We start from the raw sequence: 26760 nt of genomic DNA, 5'->3' as shown, positions 1-26760 counted from the left end.
TGGTTTACCTATAATCTCTTGAACTAAGTAACCATGAATTATATGAAAGCAAAGTTGAAAACTGTTCCAAACATCATAGTCGTCACGAATCTTCAGTAGTATAGTGGTTAGTATCCCCGCCTGTCACGCGGGAGACCGGGGTTCGATTCCCCGCTGGAGAGATTCTTTTTTTTATTCGATAAATAACTGAATATTTATTACAACAAAATATTAGAAGAAAATAAAAAGTAAGCGAAAATTCATTTTTTTTTTACAATAATCCGTCTTGATGCTAATGTATTGAATTATGCATTCTAAACACATATTAAGACTTAAAATTAATTTGTTAGAGCAGATTACTATTTTTATTTCTTAAAGAAAATTTTCTAATTTAAATTAATAGACAAATAATCATTGCTTAGAAATAACTTATTTGTTACCGGCATTTAATATCTTGAATGATCTTATGAATGGGCGCGGATACTTTAATAACCTAGACTAATTTGCTGGAGACGTGACGGTTTTATTATACGCACAAATTATTTTGTACAGTAATATGGCGTGAATCAGCGTGTATTAATATCTTACGCTGTTTTACTATACTAAGTATGTTAAAAAATGATAGTTATGTTATAGTGATAGTTAAGTATATGAATAGTTATATTGATTGTTGAAAATGAAAATTTTGGAAAAATAACAGTACCGAATTAGCTCAAACTGATTTATAGTATTTTGGTTAAAATAATATATTTATTAATATAGAGATATCCTATAAAAAGATTAAGATCATAAAAAAAGCTTCCTCTATGAGGAAGTAATAATCAACGTAACCGAATAATTATTAATATCGACAGATGTCAAGCATTCAACTCAGTCTTATTTTATATCTGTAGTGCATTTGAGAGTTTTTAATTTACCCCGTAACAATTTTAATTCAATTCAAGCATCAGACTGCATATTAACGATATAAACAAGAAATGAGTGTGCGACGCGCGTTTAACGGAATCAGTGGTTAAAAAATTTAAAAATTTAAAATAAAACTAAGTAATGAAACACAGCCGCATTTATTGAAAAACTTGTTTTATTTTACATTAGAAAAGCAGCTACTGATACAAAAAAAAGAATAGTAGAAACAATAAAATCTTCATTTAAATAATCGCTTGAAATGAAAACATAGTTTTTAAAGGCCAAGCTAAAGTATCGTTAGCCTTTTCCCCTTTCAGACCTTGTTCAATCTTTAAACAGTTTTCTCGGTCTTGCCACCCCACCTCAGGTCATTCAACAAGCATTCTCAGTCTTCTTTTCTCGGTGTTTTTGCACTTCGTGGGAACTCTCGGCGATAATAAGAAAGTTCATTTCGAGTTGTTTGACTTTTTTATGTTTTCTGCGTGTAAAAGAAAATAAAGGAAAAGCGAAGAAATGACACTGAAGAAATAATTAAAAGGCTCTGTTATGTCATATCTCGGAGATAAAACCTGATCTGATATCTTTACGGTCCGAGATGTTCATTATGCATAATTTACGAGCGTTCTTTCAAAGGGTGCATATAAAATCAGTCATCCATTATAAGTTTGTTTTTATACAAAAAGTTTATCACCGCGCAATCATTCACATTTACTAAAATATAACTACACATCGAACTACGTCAATCAACCGTTTCATGAAAATAAATACCTAAAACACGCCGTAACGTCAAAGTTCAACGTTTCACCAAAGATTTAGCACGGATAAAAGTCTGCGTTAGGTGCGCACCATAAAATATGCGCAAACTCAAGTTGCACGAAGCTGTGCTAATCTATTCCCTTTACCACCAATACTCACGGTAACAAGCGTGTAACGTACGCGCATTGCAAACAAGTAGCTGAGACTATAGACTGACTAAATATATGAGAAAGCTGTAAAGCCAAGTTTTTCAGTTAAAATACTTTTAAAAATTAAGTTAATTCTGAATAATATTGTTGAACAATAAAGTTGCAAAGAATGTTGCAAAGAATTACCATGGGAATATATTGAACCCCCTAATCATCCATCAAATTAATTAATCACAAAACAGTTTGAACATTATTGTAGGCCTAATATGTAATACTTGTGCCACTCAGGATTTATTTAAAAAAAACAAAAGCCAACTTTAATTCTCTTGCAAATTACTCTCTATGTTATGCTTCAATGAAAATTATAATACGAGACCATCTCTCTGGTATACCCTTTATAAAAAGGATAAAACTGTATTAAATCGAATACAGAATTTCATCCTTTTGGAAATCTGCAAAAATGTACCAACTACATTTATTGACAAATTTCAGCTATTAATCACTCATTCTATTACTCAATACAATTGTAAATTATTTTTTTAATTAATAATGTAAAATTCAAAAAATTAATCATGATTAATTTATTTTCTAAATTCAGAACACTTCTACATAGAACGCACAGTGGTGTTGACATTTGAACTATGAAGTTTTATTATAACATAAACTACACGCGGTCGTTGCTTCAATTAATTAGCATTAAATTGTTATCTACGAGTCATTAATTTAATTGCAATATAAGTGATTTCAAAGTATAATTTCAAATGATACATAATTAATTACATCTTACATTACTATTGATATATTTTCATCAAAATTTTGTTTATTATAATAAATATTACAGTTCATTATAAATTAAAAACTTTGAATGATGTGTTAATCATTAATATTTTAGTACGCTAATTAAAGTAAACCAAAAGTACTATCATTAATTGCTACATTTCAGCATTCAATACTTTTTTTTGTTTACTTATTTCAAAAACATCAACAACATGTACTACATGAACTTCCAAAATATTATTTTTAAATTCATAAAATTTAATCAAAACACTTCAAAAGTCAGTGTTTATGTAACAACGAAAGATAAACCTTTGTTAGCAGTTGTATAGCCAGAATCGATAACACAGATTTCTGACATTTGTCAGCCTGAAACTTACCTTGCTAGTTAGAAATACATAATGAACTTGCTAGCTACCGGTACAAACCCTTAAGTGCAAGCTTGACATGGTATTTTTGTGTGCAACCATAGAAATGTCATGCAGATTTAAAACAGATTGAATCTAACACATTTGATATTATAATTATAGTCAAAATTACAATAACAATAAATAATGATCAAAAAAATATCAGATTCAAGATCAGTATAATATATCACTACAGTATTATAAATCTGAAATTGTTTATTGTGCTAAATAATTCTATGAAATAAGAATCAAAGCTGTGTTCGCATACTTTCCTTGATGTTTTGCAAAGTATAATATTCAATCAACAGTATTATATATTTTATAAAAAAATAATTGAAAATTTAAATGCTCAGAAAAGAAAAAATTCATTTCAAAATCCATAACATATTTGAACTGTAAACATAAATACTTTCAAATAACAGAACTGATATTAAGACAATTTCAATCAAAATAAAATTGTATTTTAATACATTTAATACCACCACTTTGTAAAAAAAAATAAATTGACTTACAGTATTCATATGCAGGAACATTTTGCAAGTATATATTCTCTAAATAGTGACATTATTAATAAAACATATTATGCATTGATTTTTGAAATACTTTGATAAAATTAATAATTTTTAAAAAGTATCACAAATGAAAGCTTAAAAGTAATATTATGATATATCTTATCTTAATCAATTATCAATTTGCCTAAACGGCGTATGCTACTGAAAATTTCATGTTTAGGCAATTGAATTTTACCCCCACCCATAAAGATCACATTCTAAACAAAATTCATCAAAACTGTTCGTTTACCTTAATACATTTTTCAAATAAGAAAACAACTGTCATCAATCGTGAAAGCCAATCATCACATAAGAAAATTGTAATAAATACAAAATATTCTATGTCAGCTTATCGTTAGATCGGTTGTATTAAAGTGGCCGACGCCATCCTTTGTTCAGCGGAGAAAGACGAAATTGCGATTCTTAGAAATGTCCGTATTCCTTCCAAACGAAAAATGCGAGAAAAATAGAATTTAACCGGTCATGATTTGTCTCTAGATCGAATATCTACTGCTTCATTAATTGATCGATCAAATTAAGTCAATAAGAATTGATGCAAAATTTCGTTGAACTCTAAAAGTCTCGGTTGAAACAAGTAGACAAAGAGAACTCGCGAAGAAATCGCCATGATTTTTTGATCGGTCTTTTTACACATAACCACTCGTAGAATTTCGCGATCTATTCATCTCACGTATACCTTAACCATACTTGAACCAGAGTTATTTATTGTAACAAAGAATCACTCACCATTTATTCACCAAACGAAGAAAGAAATTTCCAATATAAATCTGCCCTTGTACATACAACTCGAGTCGCTCGCCGGATCAAACACGAATCACGATTTCGCGCTTACAATCACGGTGTAGGATAGTTTACCGTTGTTTCTAGCACAGTGGATTCCCGGCAAGTCCTTATGCGCATGCGCAGTGAAAGAAATTGATGTGCGCTCATGTTGGCAACATGACACGAAATTTCAAACAGTAATTGCAACTGTTAAATTATTTTTATGAGTTCTTATTTCTATCTTAACTTTTAATTAATTATTTTTATTCTTAGCGAATATAACAAATTTATTCTTATATTTCGTACATTTTTCTCAATTTCTTGTATAGTTTTAAGAGAATTTTATTCACCAATAACTAGTCTTACTTTTTTCCTGTCAAACAAAGGAAATGTAATAAATTTAACAGAATATAAATACATTTGTTGTAAGAAATTTTGCATTAAATTAGAATTAGCTAGTATTTTATTTTAATTAGGATATTGATTAAACTTGTATACAAGTAGATTGATCAAATACCAGCTGTACGAACCAATCTTATATTTTCAACAATACTTTCAATGCATTTTTTTTGGAGTATAACAAATGAGTATCAGCTTTTTAAAAACAGAAAAGTAATTACAAAAGTATATAAAAATAATAACTAGTTTCTAATGAAAATTGAATAAGTACACTAAACAATTGATGTTCAATACAGGTTTATTAATTCAACATTTCAATGGCAAAACAAACACTTCAACAGCTGATGTGCAGTATAGTCTGTTGTATATAGGTATAGAGAGCATGTAATGCATTTTGAGACGTGCTTTCGCGAAAAGAATAGAAAAAAATTGTTGTGACTGAGATTAATCGATAGTGTTGTAGGAATTGAAGTAATAGTGCACATTAGCGAAGAGTAACGTCTTCGGATCATCACTTGCAATGGCATGGATCGCACTTGCACTGCCCGCCAGACTTGCAGCCGCATTTATCTAAGAAAACGAAAACAGAACATCTCGTTAGCTCAGCATAATATTCAAAGTATAAATAAAAATTTGAAAATGACTAAGCTGAAGTTAAAATATTCCACTCGAAATCAGTCGGTCGAGGAAAAGCTAGGAGTAATAAATCCCGTAAGAACGAAAGCGACACGAGCAGTGCTCGACAATTGTGGTTCATAAAAGTTTCTCCGAGCAGTCAAGTCGCTCGAAGCGCACAGAGCTAACAAAGTTTTTGCCACGGCGACGAGAAAGGAAAAGGCTCGCTCATCTTATGGATAGTTAACGATAGTCACGAGCGCGAGTACAGGCATCTCTCCGTGCCACTAGCGGCCGTTGACTGCGCAACGGGACAAAAGGAAGAGGACTCGCCTCTGCCTCTCTCAAGTCAGTGCACTGCTTCCGGCTCGGCTTAGATGGAACTCTTTTTGAATATTCATTCGCAAGACTTTATTGTTATAGCTATCGTCCATTTGCGCCGATTGCCACAGAGTTATCGTTAACTATTGCTCTGATGAGCGATTTATTTACCTCCGCAGCTGCCTCCCGAGCTGCACTTGCAGTTGTCTCCGCACTTGCAGTCCTGGCATTTGTCTGCGAAAATGGAAGCAACCTTTGTAAATAACTTCCTTCGAACGTCGCTGGATGTTGCGTTTCAATCACGCTCTATCAGAGTTGACGATAATTGAAATATTGTATGCATTGCCTTCCGCTCATTTGCTGCGGGTAATTGATCAATTTTACGCGGCAATAAAAACTAAATGACTGCAATTTAAATCTATAATGAAACGCTCGAATATGAAAGAATATCAATTGCGACATAGCAGTGAAAATAACCTCTAGCCATGATTATTTACCACTTACGCCTGATGCATCGCAGTGTGCGCAACGACTAATCATCCGCAAATTAAAAAGAAGAAGATAATGAAATTTAATCTTGTAAGGAAAACTACCGCATCCGGCAAGATCTCGTTACAACCGTAATACATGCGCTGATGTAAAGAGAATTGAAGAGCCGATGATTAAAAAAATCGCAAGTTCTCGTTTCTCACTTGGTTCAGCTTTTCAGCGGCGATTTCGTTTCTACGAGTGTCTTCTCGCGGCTTCTTTCGAGTACATCCGAGCTACTTGTCGACGCGTCAGCCTTGAAGGCCGGTTTAATCGAATTCGTTTTGCTGAGCGTCTGTATCGCGAGGTTTTGATTGATGGGGCGACACGAGTGCAATAGCATCCGTGAGAAAGTCTCGGAAGGCTTACTTTTGCTGCGAAAATATGCGTTTGCATCGTTTCATTAGAAACGCTGCACCATCTTTCGACGAGTATATAAAAGTAATCGATAAATTTATATGTAAATGGCTACTTTCTAATTAAAGTTACAGTCAAATTTACATTTTATTGTCGATAATAAGCAAACTCCGAGTTTAATATGCACACAGTTCGAAAATAACAAACGAGTGACTTTTAATGACTAGATTTTAGTATCTCCTTTAAAATTTTATCTTCATTCGTTAAGAACTTGCAATCATAAAGTTGACTTGTGACATGAAAATATAGTCTCATCCTAAATAAGAGATAAATCTTTGAAAGCGCAATTTGTTTATAAACACCAAACAATCGGGTTCACACGAAATTTCTTAACCGGATTTTACGTCGTATCTTATCGAATATTCTTTCAGTCGATGAGTTTCAATTTATGCCTCTAATATAAATTGTTCTTTTATCATTTATCATTCAACTATTCTGATGAATACCCTGCAAGTAAATTTGACCGAGTTCCATTGCAATTTCAATAAAAATACCAAAGCGTGCAGCAAAACGATCCGGCAAATTCCAAATGCGTAATAATCAGGAAGGTTCTGTATCGCGCACTCTATATACGGTATACGTAGGATGTTCTATCGCACCTTCCTCGGCATTATTAAATCCAATTTTCATTGAATCAAACTATTAAAATACCAAATTACTCAATGGAAAACTGACGAATTAAAATCTACCTACGAAAGTTTCCTATTTATGTCATTCACCTTCCTTAACAAACAAATTAAAAAAATACACTGTCCTACATTCCACACACCCTCGGTTGGCGTCGCAGCAACATCACGCCATTACTGAAACTAATCAAAAATATACTCACCGGTGCACTTGTCGCAATCTGGCTTCGGCATGTTGATGTTTTTCGGTTGTCGAATAAGTAATTTAATAAAGCTTGCGATTCGATGCTGCTTGCACGACAGCTGACGGTGAACTCGGCTTGGCACTGCGTCGCTCGCCAATTTATCGATCGTCCCCCTCTTCCATACATCCGCGAGACTCGCAGGTTTCTCTTATCCGGCCTCGTCGTACTTACGCTTTTTTTGCGAGGCTTTGCGTGTAGCTATAAAGGACTCGCCGTCGATTTTTCGGGAATATTTGAAAAAAATGCGAGCACATTTAATTTATTTAATGGAAAATTTAATGGGTCAGTTGCAAGTAGAGGAGTAAAGAAAGTGGCGTTTTGTACTTACAAAATTAAAAAAAAAAATTGTTTAAATTATTGTAACGATATTTCAACGTTGTCGATGTTCAGTCGCTTCTACAAAACGCGAATGCCAAAATTGGATCTACCAAATTTCACTTTGCGCCATCGCTGAGAGCAACTGTTTCGGACAATCTTAGCGCGCAAAATGTATTTCATTTCAAACGAACGTGTTAAAACATATTCAAGCAAACACGAGTAAAGACGCAGGACTGCGGTGAAGAAGGAAAGCCACGGCAAGGCCAGCGAAGCAACGGGAGCGTTGAATTCGGAACGTACAGTGTTCGCGTGCTATTATAAAAAAAAGACAGCCGAGCGTAGACACTTTTTTTTCTAGCGAGCGTATTGTCTTTCATTATTTTCATGGTCTCGTGGTTTTTGGATGTTGAGCTTATTTCGAAACGACTGTCTCGGAAAAAAATAACGTATTTCAAGATTTTTATAAATAATTTCTGGTTTGTTTTTTTTTTTACTTTTTTTTGTGTTTTTTGTTTTGAAGAAATGAATTAACGATAAGATTACAGTCTTATATACTTTATTTCAATAATGATACACCCAACCACCTCTAATAAGTAAAATTAAAATACAATGAAAAAATCAAGTAAAATAGTAAATAAAAGGAATGCTTGTGCGAATAAGTCTATGGAATACTACTGCGCCATTCAACATCCAGAGCTAGATTTGGTAGCTGCATCGGATTTCTTTTTGTCGGAACAGTTGGAGCAGCATTTACAGCCTCCCTCGCACTTACACACCTTGGATTTATCTGAAACAACAATATCGAACAGCGTTACTTTTTCCAACAAAGATTCAGCTTGAATTTGGGTTCGAAGCGCCATTTTTACCTCCACAAGCAGCACAGCACGTGCATCCGTCGCCCGATTCGGTCAAGTCAACCACGACGCAGCATCCTTTGCCAGCGAACTTGGAAGGGCCGCAGTAGCACTTGACGGTGGTGCCAGCTTTGGTAGTCTCAACTGTGACACGACACGGGGCACCAACTGCGAGCTCGTCCTTCCGGCATCCGGAGCAGCATCTACATTCGGCCACGCACTCGCACGCTTTCGATTTGTCTGAAAGGAGGTTGGCGTTTGAGATGGCCGAGCTAGAGCGAGGAAAGCGCGCTACATCGTAATGGGTCGCAGTTACCTCCGCAGGCTGCACAGCATTTGCAGCCACCCTGTCCTTTGCCGGCGCAGCAAGAGCAACATTTGCATTCTCCTTCGCACTTGCAGTCCTTAGACTCGTCTGCAATCGAAAAAAGGATATACGAGCATTTGGCTTTACGGCATCAAAGCAAACACGTTTCATTGCATTGGGGACGGAGCTTAGACTTACCTCCGCATGCACCGCAGCACTTGCAATCTTTGCCGTCTTTCTTGCAACAGCAGCCGTCCCGCTTAGCTCCCTCTGGCTGACAAGAGGCGCAGCACTTGCATTGGCCTTTGCACTGGCATTGTCGACTCTTATCTGAAAAACGAGAGCAGCGTTCGGAAAAGCGCGCACTCAAGGATGATGATCTTCCGGAGACGGAAAGCTCACCGGCGCACGCGGCGCAACACTTGCAGTCACCAGTTGGCTTGTCGCAGCCGCAAGCCTTCGGCGCGGCGCAGCAGCAGCAGCAACACTTGCACGGCCCCTCGCACTTGCACGCCTTGCTCTCGTCTGTGTGACAAGCGTACCGCGTGGAGTAGCTTCTCGACGGCCGCGACGGGCATTTGAAAATCGCGACATTACCTCCGCAAGCGGTGCAGCACTCGCAAGCTCGGCCCTCTTTCTCGGCGCAGCAGCATCGGTCTTTGGCCCCGGACGCTGCGCGACACTTGCGCGCGCTGGACTTGGGCAGCTTCACGATAACGCAGCAAGAGCCGGCCTCGAATGACCCGGAGCAGCAACACTTGACGACCTTGCTGGCCCTGTCGCCGATCACCTTCACGCTGCAGCACTCGCAGCACTCGCACTTGCCCGCGCACTTGCAGGCACTCGCGGCTAGAAGGTTCGTCGGTCAGTCGGTCGGTCGACGCGCGAACGCAGCCGAGGCCGAGGAACGTCATTGTACTTACTGCCGCAAGCGTCGCAGCACGCGCATGAATCCTTGCAGCCGTCGGCACCGTGGGCGTCCGGCTTCGGCTTGGGGCAGCAGCAGCAGCACTTGCACGCGTCGCCGCACTTGCAAGCCCCCGACCCGTCTGCCGGAACGAAAGCACCGAGATCTCGAATTAGCGCTTATCGAAATACCGATCGTGGCCGGATTGCCGAGGGTACCCATACCCACCTCCGCAAGCGTCGCAGCAATTGCACTTCTCGCAGCAAACGCAGCCCTTACCTCCGCTGGCCTTGCTCTTCGCGCAGCACTTGGCTTCGGCTTTGCCTGCGACCGAAATATACCTTGCGTTACCGTCAGTTGTTCATGCTTACCGAGATATACTCGGCTGAGACCGAGCTACGAAGCGCTACTGATCACCCGTACGAGCATCAGAGATCTTTGTTTCGCGCGTCGCGGTGAGCAGATAGGTGGCGAGCTTCGGAACAAAAGCATTATAACATTCGCGGCGACGAAGTTCAACTCACCGACGCAACAATCGCAGCACTGGCATTTGTCGCCGCACTTGCAATTCCCAGTGCCGCAATCGACGCAGCACTTGCAGTCGGTGCAGCTGCCTGAAACGGAACGAGACTCGATGATCGTTTCTTTCAAGTCGAGCGCCTCGGAGCATATCGTCGGCATTGCATCATTGTACGTCGACGATCGTAAAAGTCAACTGATAAGAGATACCTTCGAAGGTGAACGTATTTCGATCGATAATTCACGAAATCAAGTGATAACTGTACACGAGAGTTGCTCATGAACGGACTATTAGACGCAAAGTATCGCACATCGAAAGAACACTCTCATTATATCGATGGATACGAGCTTTACAATGACACTTCTTTCTTTCTATACAATTGTATGTGTTTACGTAAGTATTTTTATCGATACCGTGAAAAAATAAGGGACCACGCCTTTTAGATAGCTGCTATGGTATTCGCCTAGCGGCTTATCTCTACGAACGATGAGCTGCCGTGTCAAAATTTAATTCCTCTGTGCTTACGTAACAAATGTTCCTTTCAACGATAGGTTTCGAAGCATTCGTTTTCGGTTTTTTTTCTCTTTGGAATGCACCTCGAGTACATCGTTCGAACGAGCGCACAATTTCGCGGCAACCGCATAAGGGTCAACGACATCCATCCGAGCGAGCGTATTTATCGTATAGATCTGATGGAAGCAAGAGGCGTCGCGCGCTCGGCAGTCAAATTCCGACTTTTATTAAAAAAAAAATACCCCTCCCGCGTCGTTCATTTCAAGTCCGAGTGAGAGCGGCATTCTGGTCGAAGGGCGGCGCAACGTAACTTCAATGTGGCATTGCCGCGAAAGCGCCGCCACTGCTGTCGCTGCATTTTTAAAATTCGAACTGTATGCAAGTTCTTACGGCTGATTGACGAGGCGGCCTGTTCGGCAAGCAGCCGTTCGCCAAATCCAAAATAGCGCGCAACTTTCTCCGCGAGCGAGAAGCAAGAAAATCCGCTCGTCCGTCGCGATGAGCGCGTGCGACGTCGATATTGAAGCGATGCCAGCGGCGCAACAATGAAAGCGTATACTCACATTCCTTCTTGCTCTCCATCCTTCCAAGTTGAGTAGGTAAGTCAGATTCCAACTGGTTCCCCGTGGTTCATCCGAAGTCGAACTTGTCGGGAACGAGCCGCGCATTTGAATTTATCCCCGGCGCGGCACGGCCAAGCGTGTGCAGAGCGAGTGCCATGTGCAGACTCGCTCGCGTGCCGTGTGCAAAGGATGCGCCTCTTCTATGTACGTCAGCTCCGTGACGACTGATTTGGTTGCCCCGCGCTTTCTCGATCGACGATCGCGAGCCCTTCCTCGGTGCGCCCGCGGCCCTTGTTTCGAGATGACTTTTCGTGGACGCTGATTTTCACTGGACCCGTCCCATCCAAGTTGTTCGTAATGACGACGACTTGCTCGATTGCCGCTACGTCCAATCGACGAGAAGAGTTGGGGCGACAGAAGTCGTTGATGCCAGCTTGAAACGCCTTCGGTGACTCATAACAATGAATCGCGTTATGATATGACTGTTTCAACATGCAGACATTGACACCGTGGTACAAAACTCAACCGTTTCTTCTCTTGGCACGTGCAGATGAACATTTCTATATTGTCTATACGTGATAACCAATTTTCCAGTCGAAACATTAGTTCAAAATTTATTGCCGATTGAAGAAATGAAAACCGGAATTTGCTTTTATACTCAATAATTCCGTTTCTAATAAAGATAGCGGCCTAATATTCTATTCTAATAATGATAGTGAACTTTCATTATATTACGTGCGAAGACTTGCAATTGAAGACCGTGATTATAAAAGCTATAGAAAAGTTCACACAACCTAATGAAAGATCTTGAAATCGGAACTATGGTGCTTTGAGAAAAATGTCGCATTGGTTTTTGTTGAGTTGAAAATTGATAAAGGATTTGAACTTTCCTGCGCTTTATAATTGAGATTTATACGCGGTTCAAGAGGGATCCGGTGACGTCACTAAGGTCGCAGACTTTCGGGAAAGCACATAGAAACGCAGGGGGGGGGGGGGAGCGCCCTTGTGCGTCATCGCTATTCGGAGATCGAGCCCGGAGGATTTTGCTGTGCCCGTGCAAGTGCTGCAACCCAGCCGAGGACGCGGCGGCGAGTAACGCGTTGGGAACGAACGAGCACGCAACATTTCAGAGCGCATCACGCGCCGTAAACGTCGCAACAAACGTCACGCGTCATAGACCCAGCCATCCACGGCTTCGCTCCAAATTCAAGACACAGAACTTCGTAGCTCGCTCGCGAATCTTTGAGTACAAACGAGGTGACGTTTTCCGTGGCTTTTGTGGGTATCATAGCGAGCGACTTTTAGCGCGCACTCGCGCGCACCTGTACTCGCACCCGCGCATGCCGCGTTCGGCTCTCCTCAGACGAGATTTCTCTCGCTCGCACTTTCATCTCCGTTCGTTTTTCTCACTCTTCGCTCTTTGTTACCGGCTGAATCCAGTCTCTCCGCGTATTTTCAACAAAATTTATTCCCATCTTTGTCAGTTGTTATTAACTTTTGGGCTAATTCATAAGTCCACCTTAAAAGTGGTACAAACAAGGCTGCCAAGTTTAAACAACATCGATTAAGTGGTCGATACCTGCATATTAAAATTGCTGGGCATTTAAATGAGTATCACGTTAATAAGATTAAATGGCGATCAGTTATTAATAATAATAAAAAATAACCTTTACAAGAGAGGGGGATAAAACATTCATCAACGTTGGTGTAATAGCGCTAATTTATTCAATTATTGATATATTCGTTACAATTATTCGGGACGAAAGTACGTCGTTAAAATTAGACTAAAACCAAGCACAGGCCACATTAAAATGCAAAATGCTGACAATAAACAATCAAAATTGAACGAAAAAAAATGCATGAACACATTAAAATCGTGAAAGAACATAAGATGTTCTACTACTAAAAGTAGTGTCGTCAAGAATCAACATCAATTGCCAGCAAAAATTGTCATTCTTAATTTGGAAAAGTTTTTTTTCTGGTGCCATCGCAGTTATCTTCCGGCTCGCAATCATTATTGTCATTTGGCTGTTCAGCATTTTTGTCCTCGATAACTTTGTCACCATTCACAATATCTTCCTGAACGACATCGCCAACTAAAGTTTTGGGGTCGACTGTATCGGCCACGTTCTTATTCTCATCGGCCACGTTCTTATTCTCATCGGCCACGTTCTTATTCTCATCAGCCACGTTCTTATTCTCATCGGCCACAGATTCTGGTTTAGAGACGGTAGATACGTCGATCAAACCATCAAAGCTGACGACTTTAGTCAGCTGGTCAATGTCTGCGATCGGCGATTCTACTTTGATATTGTCGAAGGCTGCGGAACTACTATCCTGTAAAAAACGTGATATGCAATTATATAAACTAGTATGGACAGTAAATGTTAGTTATTGCACCGTGTATACTTACGTCCGCGAAGATATTCTCTATGTCTTCTATCCGAAGATTTTCATCGATGAACGCAAATCTCGAGGGAGCCGAATGAACAATCGGCGAGGCTGGTGAGACTAACGGAGTCATGGGAGGGGTAAGCTCATCTTTAATCTCTTGACTCATTTTATGAAGATTCACTTCGATTCCACGCGGATCTTCTTCCTGTTAACCAAATATTATGGTCCAAAAAATAGATCGAAGCGAAAAAAACTTCTGGCATATTCCAACTTTACTCGCAAGCTTTTACAAATTTTATGAAAAATTAGATATTTTTCCGGACTCGCTCGTATTTAATTTGTTGATTTTAAAGTTCTGTGACGATTGGTGAAGTTATTTTGAAGGAAATCGAATTGCCAAAATTATGACAAATACTGCTAACACTGTCGCATTGTTAACTTTCCTACACAACAAATTCACCTATCGTCACGAAACTCTAAGTAATGCTTTTTATTAATAAAAGAAAGTGAAAGCGAGTCTGGAAAACTCGGATAGTCACTTTGTTCCCGAGGAAAGTCGACAAAACTCGCAATGAATTGTTTAAAACTGAATCCTTTACCTGGTCCGAGAACTTTAATATGCGGTATAAATTTAATAAAATTAATGTGTTATATTCAATACGATTACAAATCTTTATTTTTGCGATAAATTCATTGCAAGTTTTCCGTAAAGTGACAACGAAGAGTGCACGCGATTTTCTTTACGACGCTCAAACAATCCCTAACAATTCGCCCGCACAATAAACGAATTAACGTAAAGTTTAAACGTCTGCGTCTTCCTTGTATTTTAGAATAATATTTATTACAAATATCAATGTATTCGCAAATAAAATATTTACTAAACCGACTTTTACTTGACAAATCACTAATTCCATCGCGTATAATTTTGGTCCTTTGATAAAATTATAATTGAAGATGCAACGGTATAATTATTTGAGTTGACATAACTATAAAACTATTAATTATAATTTTAAGTGTCAATCAATACAATATTGATTGAATTCTGATTCGCCAATAAAATTTCTATGATTACTCACCAAGTTCCTGAATATAAGAGTGAAAAGTCCTAAAATAAGCCGCAACACGTAATACTCACGTTAAACCTTACGGAGATAAGTTGACGACTGTGACTGTGGAACTAAGGTTCGACGTTACTTGGATATTTGTTTGTATTGAAGGATTTGGTGGTGTCTAATAGTTATAGAAGGCAAGAGAGACAACTGCCTACACTGCGTACTGCGACTCTGTAAATCAAAGCAATACATTACTGGTGTATGTTTTGATGTAATATTTTGGTTGATTTGCATGATGACGCACTTTGAACTAAATTAATGTACCTTATCTATCAAATAAATGAAGTCAATGAACCAAAATTATTATACTTACTGTGTTGATATTAATAGAAAAATCATATTTGTCTGACATTTTTAAAAAACCTCAAATTACAATTTCAAAAGTAGTACTCATTATACAAATGATTTTCGTAAAAACCGACTTCAAAATTTTTTGCACTAACTTCCAAAGTTATTTATCAATTAAGTCAATCAAGCCGATAATAAAGTAAGACTAACTTAATAGTGTACCCTTTCAAATAAGCACACCCCCCTCGGTTGAACTTGTTTAAGAGATATGCCAAACGTACATGCGAAAGAAAAGAGAAAAAAACTGTAGATGCAGTACAGAACAGAGAACATTTTAATTTTTATTAAAATTGGCAAAGCATCTCATACCGATACATGGTTGTACTCCTCTAGCGGTATGAGGAATCCTCTTGTTGCATGAGGACAGCTATTTTGTAGACGTAAAAATACTGATGAGGAACGGGAAGTTACGCTAAGCGGTAACTAAAGTAGACCATTTCTGCCACGGTAAGCCACCACTTGAGGCAAAGACAAGGGCACAGCCCTTGTTGCTACCATGTAGCATATGCAATTTTTTCGCAGACCCCAAGAGACGACCCGAAAGGAAAGTGTTTGGCTTTTTTCACCGAAATCCGGGCGTAATTTCTGCATTCCTGTTAAGGTTAGAAAGTGTTTCGCGCCACGTGCGCAACGACGCATGTTTACTCGAGGCGCAACCGAGAGCTGAAAAAGGCCCAGTTGCGCATGTATGAAACACTTTCTACCCATGACCGGCATCGCAGTACGTTGCGCCCGGATTGGGATGCTAAAGATATCGCTTTCCAGCTGGTGATGCAGAAAAATTCAACATTTTATAATTGAAAGGTAAGAGAACAAGTTTTAATAAGCTTTTCGTCGATTTCTTCTTCATCTTGGTAAGTTCATAAAACAATATAAACGTACTTCATTTCCGAGAGTTTGTAAATGCTCGAATAAAAAAACTTAATTTTCTATGATATTAATCAAAACCATCCAGTATAAATAGTATGATTCTGACAATTTCGAAAGGTTTTTATTTTTCAAATGAGAGTTGAATTTTATAAAATTTTTATTTATTTGAGCAATTTATAGCCCAAAGAGCGAGTTATTTTGCTATAAATATTATAATTTATATAAGTTCATGTACAATTAAAAAATTTGCGTGGATGCTACGGTCAAAAGAATTTCATAATTAGGAACAAAATATTTATACATATAGCTTTTTGTTTGATAAATGACAATAAATGTTATTAAAAGCTTATTTGACGTGAAAATATTAGTTTTTCAAATTATCCTCTCACTACTTTATGATATTAATTAAACTATATAATAAAAATCTATAAGATATATTTTTTTCATTCCATAACTTTTCTTCGTAGAGGCGTAGTTTTTTCAGCCACTTTCCGAACGCGAATGGACGTTTCGACATCATCGTAATTTGTTTTTTGATTAGGCTCGCAAATTCGACCTGCAATGAACAAGATGATACGAACTTCTTTTAGTAGCTGTTTTAGAAATAATATAAAACCAATGTATACCTTCATGACGAATAATAATGGTATTCTCAACAGATTCCAGCAATTTCTTTGTTTTCGAGTTTGGCGTAATTGAGCTCGGTGAATAGCTTGATTTATTATCAATCTATGCAAAGAAAAATACGTTCTATTCAGTATTGAAGTTACACGTAATAATTATTGAAGATAATTTATTTTTCTTACCAAGAAAATGTTTTTGGCTGACTGATATCGAACCGTTGGCAGCACAATATTCTCGTTGCAAACAGGTGGGGACTTGAAACAAAATTCAATTTTTAAAATTTTCAATAATCATAAAAGATGACATGTTTGAAAATTACATAAAATAAAAATAAACCTGATTCTCCTTTGACGCAAGCCTAATTTTGAGCCGAGGACTTTTGCCATTTTCTCCATACGACACAGGCGTCAGCAGGCGATCGTTCGTCTTTGCATGTATATTTTTAATTAAGTCATTATCAATACTATTTATATATAAACCAATGGGTGATTTAATATCACGATTGAAGTTGTGTGGAGTGAGAGGTATTTTGGGAGCCTTTTCCGAAAAATATGATGCAGGTTTTTTTCTTCCCAAAATTACATTATTAGGGCTTTTTCCAGGCGAAAGGAAGAATCGAGGTCGAGGTGTGATTGGTGGCGAGGTGGTAACTTTAGTGGGACTCTTGAGATCTGCTACTCGTTTTGGTGTAGGTTTTGAAGTAATAATTTCCGTTGGCGGCGGCGATAGTAATTTTTCAGCTAACCTAGCAGTGTCTGACTTCAATTCTGATGATGGTGTTGATTTTTCAACTACCTTAGAAGCACATGGTTTCAGTTCTGATGGTGGTGTAAGTTTCTGAGTAGTATTCGCTGACAATCTAAAAATTGGTCGTCTCAATATCGGCTTCTGCAACGACTGAGGCGTCTTTATCGGTAACTTGTGTGCTAGTTTGCTCTGCTCAGTTTGTGGATACAAAGTTCTCTTAGTCACCTGCGGAGTTATTTTGGATGTTGATCTCGGCATAGGTCGGGGTGTCGTATTCATTATTCTTGGTGTAGTCGTAGACGTGGTTCTTTGAATTATTGATGGGACTTTTGACGTTGTCGCCGAAACTCTTGGTGCTATCGCCGAGCTGCTGGGTGTAGTCGCTGAGGTTCTCGGCATTGCTCTTAGATTTGAGGAGGTTTTAGTGATTCTCGGAGTTACTTTTGAAGCTGCGATACTGGAGGCAAGTCTTGGTGTCATCTTGCTATTATACAAAGTTTTGTTTGAATTGGCCCTCTGCAAAGTCGATTTAACTGCTGGTTTTTTCGTAATCATTTGACTCTGAGAGCGAATTATAGAGGTGGTCTTTTTCTTCATTTCCTCAGGAGTATCGAACTTCTGTAACGCCTTAATAATGGGCTTTTTCTTTTCACTAAAATAATTTCTGTACTCGAGACACTCGTTAAGCGTATTAAGAAATTTGGTGTCCTCTTCAACTTCAGCAAATGTCTTATCTTGTATACCCAGCTTGTACAACGTTTCTAGACATGTCTTGTCTTGGTCACTTGTCATGGGATCTTCTTGGTCTATCTCCATCATCAACTTGGCAGTTTCAAGACACCTCTGACGTCTCAAGGCCAATTCAGCTATGAGCGAGCAGTCTGGATCGTCGGGGTCATACGACAGTTCTGATTGCGTTTTTGACTGCGTGTCTTGAGGGCTATAAGAAATCAACTTGAAATCATTTTCAAATAACTTTTGTTCCTCTGATTTCTCTTTTTTAAGAGGTTCGTGACCATCATAGGAATTCTGTTCATTAACACTTGTATCCTTCGAGTCAATTTTGAAGGAATCTTGGTCGTTTAATTTTAACATTCTTCTTTTTAAAAAGCTCGAATCACTTGATGTATTGTCTGAATCGGTCATGATGACGGTATCATCGATAGTATCGTCAAGATTTATCGGTTTTTCTTTTTCCACATTTTCTTCTTTACCAGCTACTTGTATAATTATCTTTTCATCTAGTTTACCATCAGTTTTATCAACTTCATTTTTCTTGTACAATGACTTTACGTTTTTCCCACAGCTTTCATATGTTTTAGAAACTGATTTTGATCTTGGCGTTTGAAGGATCTTTAGCTTTATCTCGCTGTCAGTTTTTTTGCAAGGCTCTGAAGTTCTAATGTCTATTGTAGTATTGTCTAACGAAGCCATCTGACGTTCGCATATCGTAAGCATCTCATCCATGCTACGCTTTGCACCTTCTTGAATGAGAGGAGTTTTTCTTTTAATTTTTTCTGCGCTATTAGGGTCACACATTATGTTACAAATTTTTTCCCAGTATTCAAAAGACTTATCCGCACTCGGCGTGAACTGTTTAATTGGAGTTTGATTCCGCGATATGACTTTGCTCTTTGGAGTTAAAAGTGCCCTTAAAGCTTGTGGTGTGGATTTATGTGTTGGTGTATCTTGAATATACCTGATTGTATTTCTTGGAGTTTCTAAAGTATGATTTTCCAGAGCTTTATCACTCTCTGATGTTTCTGTCTTCTCAGTATATAAAGCAGTGGTATTTGCCATTGATGGAACCAATTCAGGCATTGACTCATCCTCAATGAATTTACAGAGTTTTCTGAATTCCCCAGTCATTCGATGCAAGCTAATTCCAGAATTGTTTGCTACATTGTGCTTAGTTGGAGATTCAGTGGAGATAACTGAATCTTCAAGTATTGATATCAATTTTTCAGTGAATCTTGAAGGTGTTTTCTTGAACTTCCGAGACAGTCTACTCAGAAGATTAGGAGTGGGTTGCTTTTCTTTTGCAATAGTTTCTTCTTCTCCAAATGGTGAAAGAATTTGATCAAGTTCTTGTAAAGCATCCCATATATCAGGCTGAGTCACCTCTCCAATTTGTTCTTTACACAGGTTTGGGAATTCTACTGGAGATGAGAAAAATCTCTTAGTCATATCACCTGAAAATCATAGATTTAATTATATAAATCATTATATGATAATAGTTTATTCACTTATTAAATAATATTAATATATTAATGAGTAGTTACAGATCATCCAAATACTTTTAAGTATAATTTTTTATACATTAAAATAACATAACAATCTGAATATTTCAAAGCTAAAGAATAGATCATAAGATATAATAGTAGTTCGAGATTTTTCTAGTTTAAAAAGTCAGAAATTAAAATGTTATCATTATATTTATAAATATTCTTTTTTTTTTACAATAATTCTTAAAAAGACATACTTCTTACCTTCGTTATCAAATAACATTAAATTTGTGCTAGAATGGTTCTTTACAGTAGTGACTTCATCTTTTAAGATTATGTTATCGATCTGACTTGATTCATTAGACTGACTACCTGGATTCTCATTGTTCTTCATAATGTTTTCATGATGAAATGTTATAGCTTCATGGAAAATTTCACAAGAGTACTGAGTGGATTGACTTTTGATAGATTGAGTATCTATTGTATTTTGATTATTACTTGAATCACAGGAAAAAAAATTGGCAGTTTCCTCTGAACTAACACTAATATTCTCTACAACCTTGTTGTTTAAATATGAATAAACATTTTTTTTATCACAATCTGTTTTCTCATCATTCTTCAAGAAATTGAAATCTCCAACTTGTCTATAAGATGAAGTTTCCAAACTTTCTGTATCTAAACATCTACATCTATCATTCAATAAATCTGCAGGAGATACTTGTTCTTTATCCTTGTTCATAGAATCATTCAATTCTGAAGAAGTTTTATCTAAAATAAATAAAATTTATTGACAAAAGAAGTTGTATATAAGAAGCAGTATAAGGGTACTCAGACAAACAAAATTATTAAGAAAAAGTAAAATAGCAATTATGAGTAAATGTTTTTAACGGCAATTAGTGAAGTAAAATCAAATATGTACTTTCAATATGAGTATCAAGACAAAACTCATAAATCAAACGTAAAAACAGTGTCATTTCCGGCACTCACTCTGAAAATCCATTAGTGAATCAAGCAATTCGTTCGACCACCTTCGCCTGTTGAATGACATTTCACGAACTCTTTTTTCAAATAATCAAAATAAATGATTCTAAATAGGCACAACGAAAACTTTCAGCCAAACCGTTTGTAAACATCCATGTTGCTACTCACACTTGTAACAATGTAACGTCCAAATCTTTAAAAAAGCAATGCTACCAACACGTAAGGCTGAAATTAAGAGACCATTGAGAAGCGAGATGCGAGACCAGTATAGTATTAATAAAAGCACGCATTTGACGCAATACGTATCAGCAATAAAAACAACCGGTGAGCGACAAGTGTTTAAGGTTTGAGAAAGTGTTTAAGAATTACGTTTATAAAAAAATTATTTAAGTTTTTAAAATTGATGAGTTTCCATAAAATTGTCAAAAATACTTGCCGTGAAAAAAATTGCACCTGTCACTAACTTGTAGGTGTGTAATTTTGGGACTACATGCGCAAATGCACGTGTTGTTGAGGTTAAAAAAGAAAATTGCATATTCAATCTCTGCGGATTGCGACGTATTTAGATGTAAAAACAAAGCACACGGTAAAGGATGGCGAAGATCGTGGAGTCGCTGAAGAGACTGAGCGTCGAAAATGGGCGAAAGGGTCCAGATAAGAACCGAGGAAACCAGTACAAAGGAGAATTTGTAGTGTCTATCGAGGAGACTGTAACGAAGGACAACCAGAACTACATTCTATCCGTCTGTGGCACTCAGACGTATGTAAACAATTGAATGTTCATGATATAAGCATGATAGCAGCAAATGCCGATTGCTTGTTATTTTTGCAGTAATGATCCAGAATTCAGGTTAGCCACTGCTTTATCTGATCATTCCTGTATAGTATACACAGCTGGGGAGCAAATCACCAAAAATGCTACACTCAAGCACAATGAGTCTCCCATTATAGGTATTAAATTTAGTCCTACATCGCGAAATATAATTTACACTGCCTACAATGATGGTAATGTTACTGCCTGTGACTTGCGAGCCAAAGGGAAGGTTGTTGCAGAATTTAGAGGTAAATATTTTTTTTTTTAACTTTGCAAGGTGCATTAATTTTCAATTATAAGATGACTTATGTACTTGTATTCTATTTACTATTTACAGATAACTCAGAAGAAAAACTCAAACCCCTTGCCAGTTTTGATATAAGTTGCGATGAAAGGCTTATAGCAGGTGGAACTGAACATATTGGTGGTGATGCTTTTATACTCTTTTGGGATATTAGATATAGCAACTCTAAGCTTAATGGTAAAAATAGCTTGTTAGGTGGTTATTGGGAGTCACATATGGACGATATTACGACATTAGCATTTCATTCTACTAAAAGGGATGTCCTAGCATCTGGTAGTACTGACGGTCTCATCAATGTCTTTGACCTTTCACAAACAACAGAAGATGCTGCTTTGACTTACTCTTTAAATACAGAATCCTCTGTTGTAAGATACTTTACTACTGCATTGATCTGTAATGAAAATTAAAAGTAAAATTTCTTAATTCTGACTTTTTAATTGTAGGATCGAATAGGTTGGCTTGCAAATGACCACTTGTGGTGTACTACACATACTCATGAACTTCAACTTTGGAATTGTGAAGATGCAGAACCTTATAACAAATATGAAAGAAATCATCTTCCTTTAGAAGAGGTAAAAAATACTTTTTATCAAGAGCAACAATTATTTAGGACTGTTGATAAATTTTGTTTACATTTCTTCTACAGAATGATGATCCAGACAGTTGTTATTTGGTAAGGATACATGCCCCAAGTACCTTTGGTAATCCTTATTTGCTTGCTGGTTTGAGCTCAACAAAAGGGTGAGAATTAATTATATCAAATAGAATAGAAAATCCATAATTACAAATAGCAAATATAAAAATTAACACGATGACAAAACTATTTTTCAGAGAGTTTCTTCAATGTCTTAGTTTTGGTAAAAATGAATTAGAGCTATATTATAATGTAACGGGAAATAAGCAATTGGTTCGAGATAGCTGGTTACATGAAAAGGTAATATCCAATTGTTTTTTTTATAAGATTTCGAAAACACTTACTGCTTTATATTGGTATGTGTACATTACCTCTGGGAATGAGCTTGCAAATATTGCCACTAAGAATAAATTAACTTATACAGATGATAGATACAATTTCATGTTAATCGTTTTTCAACATTGCTAAAATTTAATTTATTCCACAGAGTGGTTGTTTAGTCACTGGCGGCGAAGCTGGTATCCTAAATATTTGGAGACAAACAGAGCCACCCCTAATCCACAGAAATACAAGTAACAAGCGGCCCTCAAAAATTGGAGCGGAGAAAAGTCGTAATGACAAAAATCATCGGACTAAGCCGTACTAAACCCGCATGAAATTGTAATTATTTATAGGACTTTGAATAATATTTTATAAATGATTGAATGCTATTTTATGAAAAAACTAAATTAATTTAATTAAAATACATTTTACGTGCAAATTACCTTTGATTTGTCTTGATTATGTTCATTGATTCTCAACGAATTATTTATATTAGTTAACATAAAAAGTGTTTATAAAATTCACAAAAAAATATTGTAAATGATTCACATAGTGATGGAGTGATTTTATATTGTGTACGCTTATTTACATTTAACTATTGACGCTTTTTCGCATTGCAGTAAAGTATAGCATCCTTAAAAGTTGAATATCACAGAAATATAAAATCTATTTTGACAACAAATACATATATGTACGGAAAATCGATTTGAGAAAGACTATACCTTACCCATCTAATCAACTCCAACAAGTTACAAAGTTGTTTCATGCAATAATGTTTGCAAACACACGAGAACAACCACTGATATAGAAATCAATTATTGGAGTTGTTACCTCAAGTATAACACCAGTAGCTGCCCGTCTTCTGTTAATTGTCAAGCTTGTGTGGTCTTTCAAAATAATTTTAATACATCAACCTACAGTCTACTCAAGCCCTATAACAATTTGAATCTTTATCGATCAACCGGTTATTAGTTCGATTAAAATTGAAAATTATAGAAAAAGGAGTTTTTGAAGTCGTCTAGCTTCGATTGTTATTTTTATAATACTCCCTTGCAAAAGTCTGACGTGTCTAATAGTATAAATTATAAACAGATAATTTGTTTACTTTTTATTATCACGGCAATTATTTTGATAACGTTAGAAATTCACTGAAAATAGTGTGAGTGGTTCTGCAATTGATATTCTTGTATTTCATATTTCAATAAAGAAAAAATGAGAAAAGAATTAAAAAAAATTAATATATATTTATATATTGAAAGTGTTTGTGACTTATATGGTGACACTTTATTGGTTTTTGGTACTTCGCCTCAGTGAAAATATGAAATTCGTCTGCTTGACCGCGCGGTTAGTAAATACGTGGCAGCTTGAGTAACTTGAGTGTATTGCCTTTGCGTCAAGTGCATCTAATATTATCATTCAAGCCTACTAATAGCTTCCAAAAACAGCTAATTACTACAGGATATATATTTTTTATTGATGTTAATATTACATTTGTAGTGTAAATCGTTTCTACTATATTTATACTCTTGTGAGATCTGTTCGTCTGCTTACGGAATCGTTTTGATGCTTGCATATACAAAATTATAAAATACGGTTTTTGTAAATTAATTGAATTTTAATAAAAGGGCTTTGGATTGCTATGCATGAGAAAAGAAAAAAGCCTAATACCATGCGTGCTCTTATACTTGTGGGAGGTTATGGAACCAGATTGCGCCCATTGACTCTCAGTCGAGCAAAACCATTAGTTGAATTTGCTAATAAACCAATGTTGTTTCACCAAATTGAAGCATTGGTAAGTTCTCATAAAAATTTTCTTTTTATTAAATTGTTAACAATTTTATTTTTTTATTGTTCATTAAACAATTCAATTTCAAGGTACAAATCAATGTGACAGAAGTGATATTAGCCGTATCGTACAGAGCTCAACAGATGGAAGATGAGCTCACTGAAAAAGCCAAAAGTTTAGGAGTCAAGTTGATATTTTCTCATGAATCTCAACCACTAGGAACAGCTGGTCCATTAGCATTAGCAAGAGAAATTCTATCATCCGATGATAGTCCATTTTTTGTTCTCAACTCTGACATCATATGTGATTTTCCTTTCAAGCAATTATTACAATTTCACAAAAATCATGGAAAGGAAGGCACAATTGTGGTGACGAAAGTGGAAGAGCCATCTAAATATGGTGTTGTAGTTTGCAACGACAATGGTCAAATTAACAGTTTCATTGAAAAACCAGTGGAATACGTTTCTAATAAGATCAATGCTGGTAGGAATTTATTATGAAATTTACTTGTTCAGAGTATTAAAAACTTTTACATATGTGAAATATTTGTAGGCATGTATATACTGAATCCAAACGTTTTAAAAAGAATAGAATTACGTCCTATGAGTATTGAAAAGGAAGTTTTTCCAGCAATGGCAGAAGAAGGCCAATTGTACGCTATGGAATTATCAGGTTACTGGATGGATGTGGGCCAACCCAAAGATTTTCTCACGGGTTTGTTTTCTAAAGCTTACATTCAGGGAAATGTTGCATAGACAAATAATTATTACTAAATAATGTATAATTCTCAGGAATGGGCATGTATTTAGAATCTCTTCAAGAAAAATCACCAGAAAAATTATACAATGGACCAGGAGTGGTGGGAAATGTTTTAATTGACCCTACAGCTAAAATAGGAAAGGATTGTAGAATTGGACCAAATGTTACTATTGGTCCTGGAGTTACACTTTCTGATGGATGCTGTGTTAAACGAACTACTATCTTAAGAGATGCTATTATCCGTGAACACTCTTGGCTTGATAAGTATGTGCATTAGACTGTATATGCATAATAGAATTAAATTGAATTTGTGAATTTTCAATCATGAACTTCTAATAAACGCTTTTTCAGATGTATTGTTGGGTGGAAAAGTATAGTTGGGCGCTGGGTAAGAATGGAAAATACAACTGTTCTTGGAGAAGATGTGATTGTCAAAGACGAGCTGTACATAAACGGAGGACAAGTATTACCACATAAAAGCATTTCTAGCTCTGTAACAGAGCCACAAATAATCATGTAACGTAAATTACAACTATATTTTATAAGAATGAGCATCTTTAAAGTGTGCGGGAAGTATTTTGATATATAAATAAAATGATGACAAATTCATTATGTTTTCTAATCTAAGAAGTTCCTAATTTGATACTGTTCAATCGTGTGTAAAGTAGTATGAAATTGTAAATTTTTAAAATATGTACCGCAAACCAAATATATTTTAATATTTTATATTATAAATAACATTTATGAATGAAGGAAAAAAATCCATTTTTGAAGACATTTTTAACCATAGTTGAAATATTTTTTTAGAATTAGTTTATTGTCGATTTTATATTTACCGATTTATATGTTAATTACACAAGGTCTTTTGAAGATCATTTCGATGTAAAATTAAAGTTTCACAGATTATTAATGAAATCAGCGATAAAGTATATCAGAATGACTTGAATTTTGAGAAATATAAAGTACAATTTTTTTATCTAGACTTACTTTGATACTGTATGCTATTTTTAATATTGTATGTTACGTTTTCATAATAGTCATTACAATAAGCTCAATTTCATAAAAAATGATTAATAATTTCTAAAGTGCTACTAAGTTTCACATTAATAAGTTTCCAAAACAATTTTTAATGTAAAATTTATAGGTACTTAATAGGCTTATCATATGCTATTTGAAATGTAAAAGATTAAAAAAATATATAAGACTTGAAATATGAACATGTAAATAATTTTATAGTCACATGTAAATATTGTGATGGTGCGCCCACATTGTGAGCATGTAATTTTGTATAATCTATACAAATAAAGATATTAGAAATATATTTTATAACGTTCTATTTGATCAAGTCTCACAATCAAATTCTTACTCATGTTGTAATGTTAGAGGATGTCATTATAATGTGA

General features: G+C 36.3%; 6 protein-coding genes, 1 long non-coding RNA gene and 1 other non-coding gene across 19 annotated transcripts in view; 3 read left to right on the top strand and 5 right to left on the bottom strand.

Moving 5' to 3' along the window:
• The window catches only part of LOC131673432 (ATP-dependent DNA helicase RecQ-like), an 81812-nt gene extending 77402 nt beyond the window's left edge, over positions 1-4410 (bottom strand). For 6 of the 9 annotated variants that reach the window (XR_009302711.1, XM_058951433.1, XM_058951429.1 and 3 more), the window contains exon 1: positions 4270-4410. The gene's annotated coding sequence lies outside the window, so the exon portion shown is untranslated. The remainder of the gene's footprint in view (positions 1-4269) is intronic. The other 3 variants (XM_058951430.1, XM_058951426.1, XM_058951432.1) reach the window with 2 other exon arrangements.
• Trnad-guc (transfer RNA aspartic acid (anticodon GUC)) lies at positions 90-161 on the top strand. Its single transcript has one exon. It is a non-coding gene; the product is annotated as a tRNA-Asp (tRNA).
• A 574-nt stretch (positions 4411-4984) lies between the features above and the next one.
• Positions 4985-7561, bottom strand: LOC131673419 (uncharacterized). The gene is made up of 3 exons (XR_009302709.1): positions 7415-7561; positions 5812-5874; positions 4985-5274 (listed from the first exon to the last, which is right to left on the bottom strand). It is a non-coding gene; the product is annotated as an uncharacterized LOC131673419 (long non-coding RNA).
• Positions 7562-8321: 760 nt separating this feature from the next.
• Positions 8322-11591, bottom strand: LOC131673427 (keratin-associated protein 5-1-like). 2 transcript variants are annotated; one of them, XM_058951403.1, is made up of 10 exons: positions 11439-11584; positions 10367-10456; positions 10071-10166; positions 9859-9984; positions 9533-9784; positions 9338-9460; positions 9134-9265; positions 8945-9043; positions 8641-8868; positions 8322-8561 (listed from the first exon to the last, which is right to left on the bottom strand). In XM_058951403.1, exons 1-10 carry the CDS (start codon positions 11455-11457, stop codon positions 8458-8460), a joined length of 1269 nt encoding a protein of 422 aa, XP_058807386.1. In that variant the 5' UTR covers positions 11458-11584; the 3' UTR covers positions 8322-8457. The 2 variants fall into 2 exon arrangements, with proteins under 2 accessions (XP_058807386.1, XP_058807387.1); XM_058951404.1 differs by lacking the exon at positions 10367-10456 and having other exon boundaries at positions 11439-11591.
• A 1555-nt stretch (positions 11592-13146) lies between these two features.
• Positions 13147-15751, bottom strand: LOC131673428 (M protein, serotype 6-like). 2 transcript variants are annotated; one of them, XM_058951406.1, is made up of 4 exons: positions 15602-15751; positions 14968-15115; positions 13852-14037; positions 13147-13775 (listed from the first exon to the last, which is right to left on the bottom strand). In XM_058951406.1, exons 3-4 carry the CDS (start codon positions 13996-13998, stop codon positions 13395-13397), a joined length of 528 nt encoding a protein of 175 aa, XP_058807389.1. In that variant the 5' UTR covers positions 13999-14037; positions 14968-15115; positions 15602-15751; the 3' UTR covers positions 13147-13394. The 2 variants fall into 2 exon arrangements, with proteins under 2 accessions (XP_058807389.1, XP_058807388.1); XM_058951405.1 differs by having other exon boundaries at positions 14909-15115; positions 15602-15749.
• A 233-nt stretch (positions 15752-15984) lies between these two features.
• LOC131673425 (WD repeat-containing protein 89) lies at positions 15985-23518 on the top strand. Of its 2 annotated transcripts, XM_058951400.1 has the most exons (9): positions 15985-16096; positions 20873-21063; positions 21210-21499; positions 21572-21801; positions 21891-22222; positions 22301-22429; positions 22504-22598; positions 22689-22791; positions 22979-23518. In XM_058951400.1, the coding sequence occupies exons 3-9, from the start codon at positions 21333-21335 to the stop codon at positions 23135-23137; spliced, it is 1215 nt and encodes a 404-aa protein (XP_058807383.1). In that variant the 5' UTR covers positions 15985-16096; positions 20873-21063; positions 21210-21332; the 3' UTR covers positions 23138-23518. The 2 variants fall into 2 exon arrangements, with proteins under 2 accessions (XP_058807383.1, XP_058807384.1); XM_058951401.1 differs by lacking the exon at positions 15985-16096 and having other exon boundaries at positions 21016-21083.
• Positions 16400-20883, bottom strand: LOC131673424 (uncharacterized). Its single transcript, XM_058951399.1, has 6 exons — positions 20746-20883; positions 20023-20526; positions 17123-19725; positions 16969-17040; positions 16789-16891; positions 16400-16718 (listed from the first exon to the last, which is right to left on the bottom strand). The coding sequence occupies exons 1-6, from the start codon at positions 20804-20806 to the stop codon at positions 16606-16608; spliced, it is 3456 nt and encodes a 1151-aa protein (XP_058807382.1). The 5' UTR covers positions 20807-20883; the 3' UTR covers positions 16400-16605.
• Positions 23519-24152: 634 nt separating the features above from the next.
• On the top strand, positions 24153-26658 carry LOC131673426 (mannose-1-phosphate guanyltransferase beta). The gene is made up of 5 exons (XM_058951402.1): positions 24153-24604; positions 24688-25081; positions 25151-25312; positions 25390-25621; positions 25709-26658. The coding sequence occupies exons 1-5, from the start codon at positions 24452-24454 to the stop codon at positions 25875-25877; spliced, it is 1110 nt and encodes a 369-aa protein (XP_058807385.1). The 5' UTR covers positions 24153-24451; the 3' UTR covers positions 25878-26658.
• The last annotated feature ends 102 nt before the right edge of the window (positions 26659-26760 follow it).

The sequence above is a fragment of the Phymastichus coffea genome, unplaced genomic scaffold (assembly GCF_024137745.1).
Source record: "Phymastichus coffea isolate CEN01 unplaced genomic scaffold, Cenicafe_Pcof_1.1 PCOF00177, whole genome shotgun sequence".
Lineage (NCBI taxonomy): Eukaryota > Metazoa > Arthropoda > Insecta > Hymenoptera > Eulophidae > Phymastichus > Phymastichus coffea.
Note: the sequence above shows the minus strand (reverse complement) of the source record. Positions and strands in the feature narration are given on the sequence as shown.

Bases quoted from the DNA above. Each gene is read 5' to 3' on its own strand.
- LOC131673427 (XM_058951403.1), bottom strand. The intron at 10,167-10,366 runs GTGAGTTGAACT...TTTCGGTCGCAG, and splicing joins GTGCTGCGATTGTTGCGTCG to GCAAAGCCGAAGCCAAGTGC. The intron at 9,785-9,858 runs GTAAGTACAATG...CGAACCTTCTAG, and splicing joins GTGCTGCGACGCTTGCGGCA to CCGCGAGTGCCTGCAAGTGC.
- LOC131673428 (XM_058951406.1), bottom strand. From the start codon at position 13,998: ATGAGTCAAGAGATTAAAGATGAGCTTACCCCTCCCATGACTCCGTTA. The intron at 13,776-13,851 runs GTAAGTATACAC...CGTTTTTTACAG, and splicing joins TAGAGAATATCTTCGCGGAC to GATAGTAGTTCCGCAGCCTT.
- LOC131673424 (XM_058951399.1), bottom strand. From the start codon at position 20,806: ATGTCATTCAACAGGCGAAGGTGGTCGAACGAATTGCTTGATTCACTA. The intron at 20,527-20,745 runs GTGAGTGCCGGA...TATTTATTTTAG, and splicing joins TTCACTAATGGATTTTCAGA to ATAAAACTTCTTCAGAATTG. The intron at 16,892-16,968 runs GTAAGAAAAATA...TTCTTTGCATAG, and splicing joins CAGCCAAAAACATTTTCTTG to ATTGATAATAAATCAAGCTA.
- LOC131673425 (XM_058951400.1), top strand. From the start codon at position 21,333: ATGGCGAAGATCGTGGAGTCGCTGAAGAGACTGAGCGTCGAAAATGGG. The intron at 22,223-22,300 runs GTAAGATACTTT...TTTTAATTGTAG, and splicing joins TAAATACAGAATCCTCTGTT to GATCGAATAGGTTGGCTTGC. The intron at 22,792-22,978 runs GTAATATCCAAT...TTTATTCCACAG, and splicing joins ATAGCTGGTTACATGAAAAG to AGTGGTTGTTTAGTCACTGG.
- LOC131673426 (XM_058951402.1), top strand. From the start codon at position 24,452: ATGCATGAGAAAAGAAAAAAGCCTAATACCATGCGTGCTCTTATACTT. The intron at 24,605-24,687 runs GTAAGTTCTCAT...TTCAATTTCAAG, and splicing joins TTCACCAAATTGAAGCATTG to GTACAAATCAATGTGACAGA. The intron at 25,622-25,708 runs GTATGTGCATTA...ACGCTTTTTCAG, and splicing joins GAACACTCTTGGCTTGATAA to ATGTATTGTTGGGTGGAAAA.